The 15,291-nt window shown below is 36.6% G+C and overlaps 1 protein-coding gene across 2 annotated transcripts in view; it reads right to left on the bottom strand.

Moving 5' to 3' along the window:
• Positions 1-14,799, bottom strand: part of RANBP9 (RAN binding protein 9) — a 30,620-nt gene extending 15,821 nt beyond the window's left edge. Inside the window, exons 1-3 of one of the 2 annotated variants that reach the window (XM_017730675.1) lie at positions 14,663-14,799; positions 3,203-3,255; positions 1,258-1,425 (exon numbers count right to left, since the gene is read on the bottom strand). In XM_017730675.1, the coding sequence (XP_017586164.1) occupies positions 1,258-1,425; positions 3,203-3,251 (217 nt within the window). In that variant the 5' untranslated portion in view covers positions 3,252-3,255; positions 14,663-14,799. The remainder of the gene's footprint in view (positions 1-1,257; positions 1,426-3,202; positions 3,256-14,662) is intronic. The other variant, XM_017730674.1, reaches the window with a different exon arrangement.
• Between the last annotated feature and the right edge of the window lie 492 nt (positions 14,800-15,291).

Below are 15,291 nucleotides of genomic sequence, written 5' to 3'. Positions count from 1 at the left end.
TCTCAGCTTTAACCCAGTTAAAGATTAGGGCAAACACAAGCCAGTATCTTCCACTTGGATCTATCCTGCAACAGGATGCCAAAAGAAACAACTACACAGTGCATGGTTCCAGAGTCTCACTGCCCTAGGTCTCAAGGTATTGAGTCCAGATATACAGACTCATTCAATTTAGAAGGAACATTAAATCATCATAGAATAGAATCACAGAAGTGATTACTTGGAATTGACCTCAGGAGACTCCTAACTCTTGCTGCAACCAGAGGCAGGAAAACTCCAAAGTCAGATGTGTTTGCTCAGGGCCTGAGCAAACAAAATGTCAGTCTCGTTCAGGGAGACTAGGAAAAGAATTTAAACAACATCCTTCCCCATTTTGCCAAACCTCCTTTGTGTTTGCCAATGTAAGAAAACAGAACAGCAACTTCGAGAACACCTATCTCAATATCTTACTTCATTTCATGCTACCCTCTCCTTTCCTTATCGCATTTCTACCCATCACAAAAAACTTATTCTTCTTTGAGCTTTATCCCTTCAAAGTTCCTGCTCCCCTCATCACAATTCCAAGATTTCTTCCCAAGCTCCCACTCCTTCATTAATGCAGGACGTAATTTTTTTCTTCTTTCTTTACACTATGTATCTTTGCTCATTAAATTGCATTAAGTAACTAAAATAGATATTCCATAAAAATTTTTAACTCCACCCACTCCTGACATCTCCAAACTCAGAAATTGTCTCGCAATGTTGCATAATACTACAATTTACTGTACGAGTTTATTGGACTTAATTTTAGCTCAACTTGCATAATTTATGGCTTTAGCCCAACTATGAATGACTCCAGACTGGGAATCCAAAAGATACTCTTCTCCAACATATGTTCAAAGTAATATGCATCCAAAGTAAGGTTTTAGTCAAGGCTGGGTGTTCCCCTAGGGCAGCAATAAATTTTAGCTATACCCATTCTCCTTATCTTCAGTTCTCTTATTAGCTATTACTTCAAGCATTATTTGCGGAATTAGTAGTGGAGTTCATTAACGCAGATCCTGTGGAAGGAGATGCAATAGGATGAATCCTCCCAAATTCACAAGGAATGTTGGTGCAAATGGCACAGAAGTTATTTTTCCTAGTTCTTTAATTACTTCATAGACTATCAAACTATCAAAAGAACTATTCAAGCCCTTTGCTTCCGATGTGAAGAGGGTCTCCTATTTACAACAGACTAAAAGACATAATGCTGTCGTGAAAGGCAGCATTTCTCCATACCCAGGCTGTGTCCATTCTTGGTGTAGAAGCAGGTGTTATTGATAAGGTTGACACAACAACCAATGACATCGCCCGTAGTAAACGTTGGGCCGTAAGGTTGTCCCGTTCCAGAGGAACAGAATGAATGTCCATCGTCTCCATGGTAACCATATGAATGTTTATCCCAACCTAGAGAACAAAAGCATTTGCAATTTATTCATTTCCTTTATTATGAAATAAATTAAAGACTGCACTAAGTTGGTATATTCTAACCAGGTTAATACAGTTAATTACTATGCTCAGCTTTCTGCTTTCTAATATTTCTTATCTAGGAAACCTGTATAATTCTTAAAATGACAACTTCTTTTATCAAAATGGCTGCATAAGTAATTCCATTTGTAGTATATAACAGGTAATGCAAATTCAGAAAACACATTTTTCTCTTTAAGCAAACATACAAAATTACCAACACCAAAAATATAATCAGCTACAATGCTGAAATTCGAAAAGCTATATACAGATCTGACATGTCCCAGCAAGGCAGTGAAGATTCTCCTGTTCTCCCTTTCATTTTGCAAAACTATTGCTACCATATGTCATAATCAGATTCTTCCTGGCTAAAAACCAAACATGCATCTCTGGGGAAACATATTTCTACTCCTGATTATTCTCAATGACTATTCAGCAGCAAGCAGTCTCTGCATAATAACAGAATCTCCAGACTAAAGTGTCACTAGCTATGCTACCCCAAAAACTGAAAATAAATTTTAAATAAAAGGAAAAAAAATTAGCAATACAGGTGAAAATCACAGCCAAGAGGAAATCATTATGCATGCAAATATGGTGCTGATTTTGCAGGTGAAGAAGCTGTAGAATCTTAAAGAAGCTTCATACTGTTACACTACTCAATGAAATTCACAGCAAGCAATTTTGGTCTGTGCTCATTTATAAATACCTATCTACACTCTCTGCAAATTAATACTGAACCTCTTCTGTCAAGCTGCTGCCTAGTAGGTTAATTTGAAAGTATCTTCCACATTTAGACCCTTAATCTTTATCATCAGTAGCTTCAGCTAGTACCACATTAAGCATCTCTCAGTAAATTAAAGACTACCCCAAATTATTGCAGTTACATTGATTAGTAGTATCTTTGACAATTACAGCATCCTAAATCATATTCAAAATAAACTTAATGCTACCCACTAATAATTCATCAGCCTGAGGTGGGCTCACAGTATAACAGGGACTTGCAGTCATCATATGAATCTCTACCAGAGCATTTGGTTAAGAAAGTTAAAATTCAAAAGTAAGAGAATGCAGATACTCAAAGGTCAATTCAACATAGTTTTGTATTTTGGTAATTTCAAGGAAGCCAACTGGTTTGTTTTGGGTGGATAATTTTTACACATTTAAAGATCTGTTAAAAACCCAGTATTTTATGTATACACACACAAAACTTCCTTAACTACTATTCAGAGATACTACAATCAGACAATACTACAATCAGACAATTGTTAACTAGACAGCGTCCCTGATCATGCAGGTCAATGGAACAGCCAACATGTAAAACTAGGCTACACACTCTTACTATTAAGGTTGGAAAGGTAAAGGTACAGAAAGTGACAGAAGGAGAGTTCTTTCCATGTTTGACAGAAGTTTTTATCATAGTAGCTCATTGAAATCCAGTTTACAGAGCACAGGAATCTACAGCTTCATTTTTATCAGGAACCATGATGAAAATTTTAAAATGTATTTGTTTTCTAAAAAGTAGCTGCATGATGTTATAAATAACAGTAAGAGCTGATGGATGTAGTACAGGCACAAACGTACAGTAAAAGTTAAACTTTTCAGCTGCAAGTGTTACATAACTCCAGTAACAGATACAACACAGAGGTGTCATGCTACACTCTCTTGCTTACTGAAGGTGAATCATATTTTAAAATCAATGTAAGTAACTGAAACTTACCTGGTAGTCTGTTCATGTTCACACCCTGTGCAGAAAGCCCAATTCCCATGTAACTAAAAATGAAAGAACAAAAGAAATGTATCTATCTCTTACAAAAATACATATGTATGTGGAACATTGCCAAGAAACACTATGCTGATTAATCATATACCAATTAAGCTGCTGAGAGGCCACTTAATAGTGGCATAAGAACAAGGAAGCTGAAAAGGAATTCCCAGCATATATGGTTTAATATGGACAGATCCTGTCTCTGCAGGAGGTAAGGACAACTTCTCTTTTTGGCATCCTGGGTTATCAGTGGAGAATAATGTAGCTATAATGTTTAAAGCATGAACAAAGAAAGCGAAAGGTCACATCTTATTTTGAAAGTAGGGGTACGGCCACACACATACCAATTTCATCATCTTCAACATACCTAATGATGTTTTGCAGACAAACTGGAATGAGTAATTTTATAAAATACATGCAACACTGCATTATTTTAGCAGCAAAAGGCATCCTTGAACAGCACTTACGAAAAGATCACATTGAAACATTAAAGGCCTGGATTGTAGAGCAGAATGTTAACTTGAGAAATTTACCAGCAATGGCACTCAGCTGTTGGTAATCTGATGGCAAACTAAGGAGAGGGAAATATTTGTACTATACCAACCAGTAACCTGAAATAAAGTCCAAAAGCCAGCTTTACAAAAGGTGGTTTTAATGAAGTCAGTGTCCAGTACAATTACTAACAATTTAATAGCAAATACTGGAAAGGTGAAATGAAGAATTTCCTCACACCCAAATAACACTATTAGAAGTCAGCAAAATCAATTTTGCTTGTTTCTTAAGCAAAACTAATGCCATTACCAAGACAACAGGAATACAAAAAGAGAAACAGCAAAATTAAAAGCTAGGCTTTCACCGTTGTCCCTTGCCCAAAATAAAGCAACCCTCCCATCAACTAAAACAAGCATCCAAAAATCACTCAAACCTACACTTCCTAGTTATCAAATCATTCAAAATATTTTGACACTAGTTAACATTAGTTAACATGAATTTGCTATGAAAAAATAAACTGTATGAAAATAAAATATTCACCTGTGGCAATCTGAAAATAGCTTAAGTCAACAAACATGACCTTTGTATTTCCATCTAATAAAATGCAATTTTTAAGCAACTATTCCACTTGGAAGTGTAGGTTCATCTGCTATTTAAAATGCTTTTGACATAGAATGAAACTGAGCAGGACATCTCAGAAGTGATACGCTTAACTGTGTAACAGGGCTTTCTGCTTTTTCTATGATCACTTCCAACAGTTATCTTACCTGCTTCTATACTTCATTCTTACAAAGCCCTCCTCTGATAATTTCTAATGTATGATAATACCATCTTCCTCTCCCTCAAACATACCAGTATGAAATGGAGCCTCAGAACCATATATAGCAGATTTTACATTTAAAAATACTGAAGAGCTGAAGCAAAGGGCAACAAACAAAAGGATTAGTCTTCGCTGCAGCAAAATTAGGCACCACTGCAGCAGCAGATTCAATGAAACAATTATAAATCAAAGCAACAAGTGGAAACCCCTTGATTTTGTCTTAAATAATAAAAGCAGATTTGTTATTAGCATAGTCCGGGGTGTGACACACGAAGGATACTCATGTAAAGACTGAAAATCTCTTGTTCATTAAATAAAGGATGTTTACTTCTAAAAACCATTTTAGATAATTTGAACTCCACTGACTGCAAAAAGCCTTTGAATGCAAGTCATATTAAAAACTCTTCATCCCAATCAAGGTTTTGATGCAGTATTTTTAGAGTAACAAGACTAAGGTTACACAAAAATGTAAAATGTTAGATAGAAAATAATTGTCTAGGCAACATTTTCATATCACCACTGTCTTCTTCCTCAGATATCCTAACTTCCAAGCCTCCTCTTTAACTCAGTAACAGCTGTAAAAACAGACACACTCTACTTAATACAGCTGGGAACAAGGAATCTTTACCCACTGGCAATGACTAGAAAGCACTAGGCACTGACACCATCTCAGTAAGAATATGGATGTTCAACAACAGGTATTTTTCCCTGGGATTCATTTAAACCTACTCAAAATGTTAACACTATTTCGTGAAGGATAATTGCTACTAATAGAAACTAAAGTTAGATTACTAACATTCCAAATAATTAATAAATTTACTATAGATATCTTTCACAAGGCAAAAGGAATATCTTCAACTTATGGTTTGAACCGAGTGAAATTAAAGGCCCATCAATTAAGCTAATTTATTATTTTTTATAGTTGATAGATAGCTGATCTCATGTTCAACTAGATTAGTGCACTAAACTGAGGGGTAAAACTGTACTAAGACAGACAGGCTTTAAATGCTCTAAAATTTATTAACAGGAGTTGTATTTATGCCAAACTCCAACATGTAACTTTCTTACCTTTTCCTCACACCTGTAGCCTTCACAGACTCAAATCAACCTTTTTGTTTGTTTTTTTAAGACACTTAACCCTTGTTTAGGTCAAGAGTCAGGGTCTGCAAAAAGACTTGCTTCAGTGGGAGGAAGTACATAAACTGTCCTCCTGCTTACTGCTGAAAGTTCACATTTCATGCACCTCAGGATCAGAAGAGTGGCAGAGCTATGTATTTAAGTTTTCCTCCCTTAGTTTATGACAAAAATGATGGGCAGCACAACAAGCAGCCCAGGTGCAATGCAGGCCCAGAGTATTCTAAGTCAATTCACGATGCACTTCTTGCTGTCCTGTCATATCAATAGATTTGGTCTAGGAGAGAGTCTCAGTGGGCCTGTTCTTCCTGTCTGTAGCTATGTCAGGCCAGAAGAGCTCTGTCCTTGGGAAGCAGGGGTGTCAGCACCACGAAGCAGCACCCTCAGTCCATCCTGTTGCACCTTCCAAAAATGGACCTGACACAGAGTGGTTTGAGAGACCAGAGAGGGCAAACAATGATGTGGTTCTGATGCTGCCTCCCTCAGTACCTGAGGACTGTCCTCCACCTCAGCTCCGTACCCACACACATCCCTTGCTGCTCCAGAGGGAGGATCATTTATCTAGGCAAATGGAACAAAGTGGCCTGGGGCCTGCTGCATTAAGCAGCCCCTCTTTCTGAGCAATTTCAGTCCCACTGGCTGCTACTCATCACCTCATTAATATGCTCAACTCGTATAGGAGCTCACAAAATAACCAACAACCACTCATGGAAGGCATGAAATCAACCCATGAGAGACTGAAATAAGAAACTATAGCTGGAAAACAATTTAAAGTCCAGCCAAATTGGTATTAAGGACCAAGAAAGCAAGTGCATTTTGCAAAGTTTCCTCATTTCAAATGGTATTTATTCTTGTTCCAGTCCAGTTCAATTAAGATATAGGTTACAATTTAAGTATCTCAGCACATTCTCTAGTTTACATTTCACAAGACATATAGAAACTTGACGAATACGACAAAACTACAGAATTTAAAAACTTTTTACCAATTTTTTTACCAAAAAGCAAAAGAGAAAATTTCAAAAAATAAAGGCACTATAATACCAACTTCTTCCCTGTATCCCATACTAAAAAGCCTAGGCTTCTTTGCAGAGAAATGTTTAAGGAGAAAGCTCACAATAAGTATTGTCTCCTCAAGAATTTTTCTAGTCAAAGAGCTAAGTTTACATTTTTGCTGGAGCCTAAAGTTTCTACTTGGATGCCTGAATAGACTAATTGTGAGAAATAAAAACAGCCAGAGCCAAACAGCAGGAAAAAACAGCAGTAAGAGATGGCACAGAATTGCAGATGCTAGAAGATGGAGAAATTAAAAACCGAGAAAGAGACACAACTCTGATTTTTACTTGTAACTGTTCCATTAGATCTTTTAGCCACTATGTTGAAGGTATATAGAAGATCTTTCAATATAAAGTTGATAAAAATTGGAACTCAGGTTAATTATCTCCTATCCTGCTCATTCCATAAAAAGGAATACAGAATCTCAAAAACTATACCAAATCACGGATACCTCCAAAAGGCTAAAGATAAATTTAAGTACTAAATAACCACTTCTCTAGCAAAAAAAAAAAAAAAAAGGAACAAAACACCAGATATTCCATACTGTATTTATAAAGACAACTAAAATAATTTAGCAGATATTGACATATTATTTAATAGCCTCCCTACTACAGAAATTTCACCTGCTATCTGCAAAAAGATTCCTTCTGACTTCCATTGTGCCTACACATGCCACTGAAGACATTATAACCTGGGGAACTGCTGCATGATGCTTCAAAAAAACCTCTTTTGGTGCTGCAGAAAGCAAGTAACCAACATGGTGTCTTACTCCCTACATGCTATACATTTAAAGAAAGCAACTTCAACCATACAGTGTTAAAACCTAAGTTACCATAATATCTGTAGGGAACCTAAGACAAAGCACTACCAGATGTGTACAGCCATAAATAAGGCAACTGAAAACACCCTACTGTTTTGAATGCATTGACTTTTAAGAAAAGTAGAATTAACACTGAAAAAAAATTTAAGCTATGTGACAGGTGTAGTTTATCATTATGTTTGTATCTTGGAAAAAGGACAAATAGAAAAAACTGTATCATCTGCAGGAACTTGAAGACTCAGTGAATTTCTATATGGCAACTGACCTGCAATGACATAAAAAGTTTGAATAACGTTCTCCGATAGTTTTCTACACTGTCTTCGCTGACACTAGGAGGCCAGAAATAAGGCACAGTAAAAAGGTACCTACATTTATCTTTAATATAGTTACTCTGCATTAAAATTTTGTAGAAACGTGCCAATTCAAGGTCCTTATTGTCTGCACAATCACAATAAGAAATGAGATGTTAATCTATTTAAATGTTTCAAAATATGCCATAGACACTTTGAGTCTTTCATTTCAAATTGAAAACAAGTTTAATTTTATAGAGTATTTCCAAGGAAACAGTACTTTGAACATGATAAACCCAGGTTTCAGATTAATGCAGTTCTGCAAAGAGAGGAAAAGACCAAAAATAAATCAGGCAGTCATTTTGCATACTGCTTGAAACTGTTACTCCTGTAACATTTTGCTTGTGATTCCTCTAATGTTCTTAGAAAGATTCTCATTTACTGACCTCACTTCCACTTTGAGGTTGCACCATTTCATCTTGTGACACTTGTCCCCAAGCACTAGAGCCTTTCTGGGGACCACAGTGTCAGAAAAGAATAGTTGCAAAGAAAATAATATAATGTAAATGCGGGCTACTGTAAAGTTATCATCTATACACTATATTTATGTGAATGAACTTCAGAAGAAAGAAGTAGAAGATTTTGCAAGAAGCTGAGACCAAGGAATTAAATATTGTGAGAAACAGATTTTTAAATTACAATTTTAATTTCTAGCTTGCACCAACAAAGAAATAAAACTTTTGTCACAGTTCCAATACTTCTGACCAGTTAAACACAAACCTCAAACAATTGTATTACACATTTAGTTAATGTTTCTTTCTGTCAGTGTCTGGTATCATACACTCAGGTAAAAAATGAATTACTGCTATAGTTTAAGAAAAGATACACTTGCTGATTCATGACCTGATCTCTTCTTGCAGCTGCTACAATTCAAATGAAGACACTAATGAAAGAAGGATATTTCAGACCTTATCAGATTCTACTCTATACACAAGTACTCTGCTAATAATGCTGCAAGGCCTACTTATATGTAAATAGAGACTGAGTGAAGTTTTGCATGTTGTTTTAACAAATGCCTGTTCTTGTAACAAATAGCTGCCAAAGACATATTAAAACTATAAAAATAGGTCTTAGGACTGAATAAAGTTTTTACAGTACGTTAGTAACATACAAAACAAATACACACCAACCAGCAACTATGTTATATATTTTGTTTATTGTTTTATGCTTTTGTTGAACAAGAAAATGGGTATACTGGATGCTGAAGGAAAAGCTAACTTACTGCAACACAAACAACTTGTAATAAAAAAGTATAGTTTGTGTTTGAAGAACTACACATACATCCTCTAGAAGACAACAAAGCATTTATATTTCACAAACACCACTCAAACACTCTAAAACAGTTCAGGCTCCACCACAGGCATAGGTGTCATGAACACTCAGACTTAATTCTCATGGTATTTTTGTTTTGGATAGTTTTTCCTTTTTTATTTCACCACCTACTTCATCACATACACAACACGTACTACAAGATATTGCCAAAACAACAGATGACTGATTGCATACCCAGTGTTAAAAAACAGCCATAGTATAACAAGTGTCTAAAGCCTTATTAACACTGCTTTACCAAAAACATACTGATTACCTGCATGAATTGCTGTACTAACATTTCATTTTAGTGCAGAACATTTAGCAAAACTCACACGTACTATAAAGCCTGGCCATAAAGATCTGCATCAGTACCACCACAGCACAGACTAAACAACCCTGCTCGAAGAAGTGTAAGCTTAGTGCTATCTGCTAAAAGAATACAGCCTTTCTAAACTTAGTTTTCACTGTTTCTCCTAGATGGCTTACCACTACCAATGCTTGTTTTCATTCTTCTTTAAAAAAAAAAAAAAAGGAAGCATTCCAGGCCAGGTTGGAGGGAGTGTTGAGCAACCTGGTCTAGTGGAAGGCGTCCCTGCCCTTGGTGGTGGGGTTGGAACTGGATGATCTTTAAGGTCCCCAGTCTGACAGGATTCCCTGACCTGCATAACGCTGTCCAGATTGAGGCATGAGAAACATTTTGAAAATGAACTATGCTGGAGTCTGGGAGTTATTAGCTGCCAAGAAATCCCAAAAGCTTTTAAACCTTGTTTGCAGCTGCAGAGTAGGAAACCTAGGTGCTATTCATAGAGGAATTCAACAGGAACTGTAAATTCAAGGCAACTTGCTGCTAAAATACAAAGGTAAAGAATTAAAACAGACTTAAGAAAAGAGCAACCCAAGCCATTACGATGCCAAAGTGACTGATTGAAAAGGAAGTTTGAAAAATTTCAGTATGCCTGGCTGGGATATAAAACTCAGACTGAGGTAAAACAGCACATTCTCTGAAATCATGTGTCCTTTGCAGCTGGTTATAGACCAAGGCTGAAAGAGGAGGTAGAGGAGCTTGTTAGCACTCCAGGATGGGAGATTTTTGTTATGCAGCTGGAACAGGAGAAATGGGGGTGGTTCTGAGAAAAAAACAGACTCAATCAGCCAAAAATTGCCCAAACTGTCTCATCCCTGGAAATGTTCAAGGCCAGGTTGGATGGGGCTTTGAGCAACCTGGTCTAGCGGAAGTTGGCCCTGCCCATGGCAGTGGGGTTGGAACTGGATGATCTTTAAGGTCCCTTCCAACCCAAACCATTCTGTGTTTCTGTGATTTTGTTTTTACAGGGTCTAGAGATACATCTTCCTCAGCTGTTCTAAAAGCACTGACGACTGTCTAGAAGTATGTGGCATTACTATCATTTGCCCATTCTTATTAATTGTATTTACAAATCAATGAAAAAGAACAGACAGAAATTCAAGACACTGAGGACTAAAGTATTCTTCCCACAAGTTCATTTTCCCTGGGAAAGAAACAGGTGTCTCCTGGTGAAACATTTAAAAACCCAAACAGCTTTTTAAACTAAAATTAATGGGTATAAGCTCGTACCACGACCAAAAGTAGCATTCCCAGTCCCCTTGGTCCAGATTCTGCTTTCTGCTCCAGGTTTCCTACTCTTCTGTTGTTATAGCCATTTATGAAGCAATACAAACAGCCATAGTGGGGAACAAACCTGGATGAAAACTAACTCACTCTGGAGGTCAACTTTTAGAAAATGAATTATCCAATCAGGTTTACCATGAAGCTGACACAGTCACAAACTGGGAGAAGGGACATGAACTCAATGAGTGTTTAGAGACTGCTTCTTCTCATGGTCAGTTTTTTAATTTATTTTGAAGTTAACTGGACATTTCAGTAGAGATGCAGATATAACTTACTATTAGTTAATAGTCCCCTTCCTACCATGCTTTCTAACCTTGGTTCTGTTTCCTATACTTACACCCGTTACTCTTCTACTGTTACTGGCTCCAATCGCTCACATCACCGTCCACAATGCTCCACATGAACCAAACAAAGCAAAGCAAAAGAGAGTATAAAAGGAGAATATAAATAAATAGAGGCTCTTTGACTATGAAAGACAACATGAAACTAAGAAAGAAAACTGAAGAAATAAAGAACAGGAAATATTTACAAGGCAATATGACAACTGGCTAGAACTTTTAGCAAGAATTAAAAAAAAAAAGGATAATTATTTCACGTGTCTGTACTGTAGCAGCACGTTAGGACTCCTTGTGCCAAACACGCTACAAATACCAAGACAGTTTTTGTTTGAATGGTATTTTGACCTTACTACTTTTACTGAACTTAATTCTCACTTCCCTTTTTCTCATCCAGTACCATCAGTTATTGACCCTATCACACCATATGGAGGTATCAAAAAGCAACTTTGCTCTTCATCTGCTCTGCAACACCAATTTCCATATCCAGTTCTTCCTTCATAGTAAACATCGTTTTTTTCACACTTTCTTCAGTGTGTTCATAATGCCCTCAAACTTGGTCATGAACTTCTGCAAAATTAACATATTACACACTTTCAAATTTCTACTCAAGCCAGTTACCCAGCTAGATATATTAAAGAATTTAATGACCTAGGTCATTAGAGTGACAAAACCAATGCTGTACTCAGACAGCCACAAGAAGCCATGCTATATCCATGCCCTAAACAAAAAAACCAGCTGTGCTTCTTCAGAGAAGAATAATTTTTGCCCTGCTACTTTCAGATATGCAAGATCAGATTCCAGGAGCAGCACCTTCAGGTGCTACAGTAGCATGAAAAATGAATCTCCTGGAGTAGGTTTTTAGTAAAGGATTTTTGATGATTTCAGGCAAGTCATGCTAAGTACAGCACACAAGTAAGAATGCTGTTAGACATACTATATATGTACGTATATATGTACAATATAGTACATGGACCAAATACTTTAAGCTGAGTTTATTTAAAAAAATAAATAGAAGTAGTAAAGGCTACTACCAAAGGGAAATCCAAACAAACGCCACTAAATTATCCATTGACATTTATGAAAGTTGGAAGCTGTACTTCAGCCTACAGATAGGTATCTGAGTTGCCTTGGGTAGTCTAGGATTTATTTTAAACACTACTACAAAATTCAGCTGTACTACTTCCACAACTAGGCTTAGACCTTGAGAACACTGATTTTGCAAGTAAGGCATTTTAGCTAGCTGACCCTATTAATTACATGCTGGTCTTCTACAGACACAGTATTCCTGAACTCTGTTGCCATTACCAGATGACAAGAAGGAAAAAAAAAAGTAAAAATGTACCTGGAGCAAGCCAGGCGAAACACAACAGGTGGTGAAAAAGAACTAATAAATCCAAATAGACACAAACTAGTTTCTATAGTCCTATTTCTCTGCATTAAATTCCCCAGTTTACTTATTATGAAAAAATTTATTAGTTTGAATGCAAGGTAACAGTGAACTTAAAGAGATTCATCCTGCATCATCCTGAAAACAGGGTCTAGAGATACACATTTAACATCCAGTGAGGTTCCACATGTTGACTCCTGGTCTTTATCAGCCAAGCTACATTTGGCTTTGGCTGTGTGTACAGCTACCATACTATCTTACATAATGAAAAAAATTAACATCTCAGCTCATTATGCAGCTAATGTTTCATAAAGTCACATTAAATAAAGCTCACAAGGCCGAAGCAAGGATGAGGCAGTATTAACTGAAAAAAGTACACCTCCATTTTTTAAGCAAACTCAGCAGGCAACTTCACAAGTCCTAGCTATGTACATCTCACAAGTAACCATTTAAACACAAAACCTTGGAAAAACTTTACTCACTGATGTTTTCCCACTTTTGCAGGATTGCCTTAAGTGGTCTACTGAATTAAAAAATACTAAAATCCAACACAAAGTATCTAAGGTGAAGTGTTAGAGGAGCTATGTAAAATGACACACGCACCCATGTGGCACTTTTTGAAAACCATCACTTCAAAAAAGCTAGCTTCCAAACTAAGTAGGCAGAAACCTACTTCAAGAAAAGACACACCACTAGCAAGTCACAATACGACCCTCTCCTTAACCCACAGCAGCAAGGTAATTTTTAGAAAATATTCCTAAAATAAAAAACAAAAACAAAAAACTAAGAAACACCCCCCCAAAAAAAAAAAAAAAAGATGTTCCTAAAATCAGTAGCAGAACATTACTTGAAAAACTAATTTCTACCCTTGCAATTTAGAAAAAATTAGGTCTTCACAGTGTGACAAAAGTAGCTACAGATGTTAAGTTTTTCATAGCAAAGAACTCTCCTCCCAGGGATAACTTTTGAGAACAGAAATAACAACAAACTCATATATGCCCCTACAAAGCTGCAGCAGTACTGAGAAGCTGTTCTTTCAAAATAACACTATGCAATACTATAAGGAAAACAAAGAAGTTTGAATACTGTTTCTGACTTACAGAAGGCTTACAGGATGCTGGGAAAATGAAAGAAACAAACTGCAGCCAGACAAAGAAAAGACAAAGGTACTGAATTTCATCCACAGGTTTTTTTCTCTCAAGATTTATTTTCACAACAGGCCATAAGCACCTGCAACATGCTTGTACAGTACCTAGAACAGGGACAGTCAGTCCTGACTAGAACCTTGAAGTAGAACCAACATACTACAGCACATTAGAAAGCAGTCCTACAGTGTATCAGAATTAACACACATCCTCTACCAAAAGCAGCGAAGGATGGAAAGGAATTAAAATGCTCTAGCAAAGATCCCATTAGCACTTCAAGACTTTCCCAGGTGAGATTCTATCTGCCTCAGCAGTCTTAAAAGCATGTATCACTTGTGCTTCAACAGATTCATAATTCAGATGGATTAGGGGAAGCAGCAGCTTCTTACTCGTCAATTCTTGTTCTTTCCGTAAGGTGACAAATTCCCAGGCACCTACTCAGAATATTCCCCTTTATCCTTATTACTGTTCATCAACAAGTAGCCTTAAGAATAACTTTCTGTTTCAAAATTGATATGACATCCATGAAAAAATTACACTGAGGAAGTATGTTGGCTTGCTACATGCCCTAAAAATTACATGAAAGCCTGTTAATCCATATAGCCAAAACCCAACATCTTTAAAGGTAACAGCAGGGTCAAACTGGTCATTCAAACCCTAACTTTTTTGTCAAGAAAAAAATGAGATGATGTTTTGGTATTTATTGTGTACACTGATTTGTGGACAATAAATACCTCAATCAACTCTCTTAAAAGAATCAACTACAAGAGCGCAATTTCTCAAGAATAAGGAATCAAGCTATATAAAGTGGTAAAATATGAAAATAAGTTCTGATACCAAAGACATCTGTTGACTGAAAGATGATGTGAGGCACTATTTCAATAAATAATTAATTAATAATGGACTCTGCTTACCCATCTCTTCCCTTACTGACAATCTTAACTTCAAAATAGTAGATGCCACAGGCTGCAGGTATAGGATGTGTAGCTCGAACAGAAGCAGCATCTTTCGGAGTTTTTCCATGACCTGAAAAACAAGAGCATTCAGAACAGACAAAAAACTTACTTTAGTTAATTGCAGAGGGTGACTCAAAGGTATGCACGCCAACTACTCAAAACAAAAGGCTTATGCAACGAGCAAACAGTATACACTGTTCTAATCAACCTGATTTTTATGCTGGAGTATTTTCTTTCAACATTACATTTGCATTGCAAGCACCTCCACTGCAACTAAGCATGCTATAAGAAGTTCTGGATATACTATTCCAAAAAAGTCCTACAACTATTTGAAGGGAAACCAGGAAAAAGTTTCACCACTCTAAGTAACACGACTGACAAAAGGCCACCTGTGTTTGAAAGAACTGTATGATTTCTCAAACCCACAGGGCTTACTTATTTTTATAGACTGAAACATGACATAAGAGAGTTTAATCTAATGCTTAGTACTTCTGAATCTACAAGTTACTGAAGACACTTCATTTCTAACATCCTCCAGAATAAACACCAGTCATTATACAGAACATACTACTCATAATTAATTTCCA

Source organism: Corvus brachyrhynchos, unplaced genomic scaffold (genome assembly GCF_000691975.1).
Source record: "Corvus brachyrhynchos isolate BGI_N302 unplaced genomic scaffold, ASM69197v1 scaffold43, whole genome shotgun sequence".
Classification (NCBI taxonomy): Eukaryota; Metazoa; Chordata; class Aves; order Passeriformes; family Corvidae; genus Corvus; species Corvus brachyrhynchos.
The sequence above is the reverse complement of the archived record's forward strand: the minus strand, read 5'-3'. Positions and strand labels throughout refer to the sequence as shown.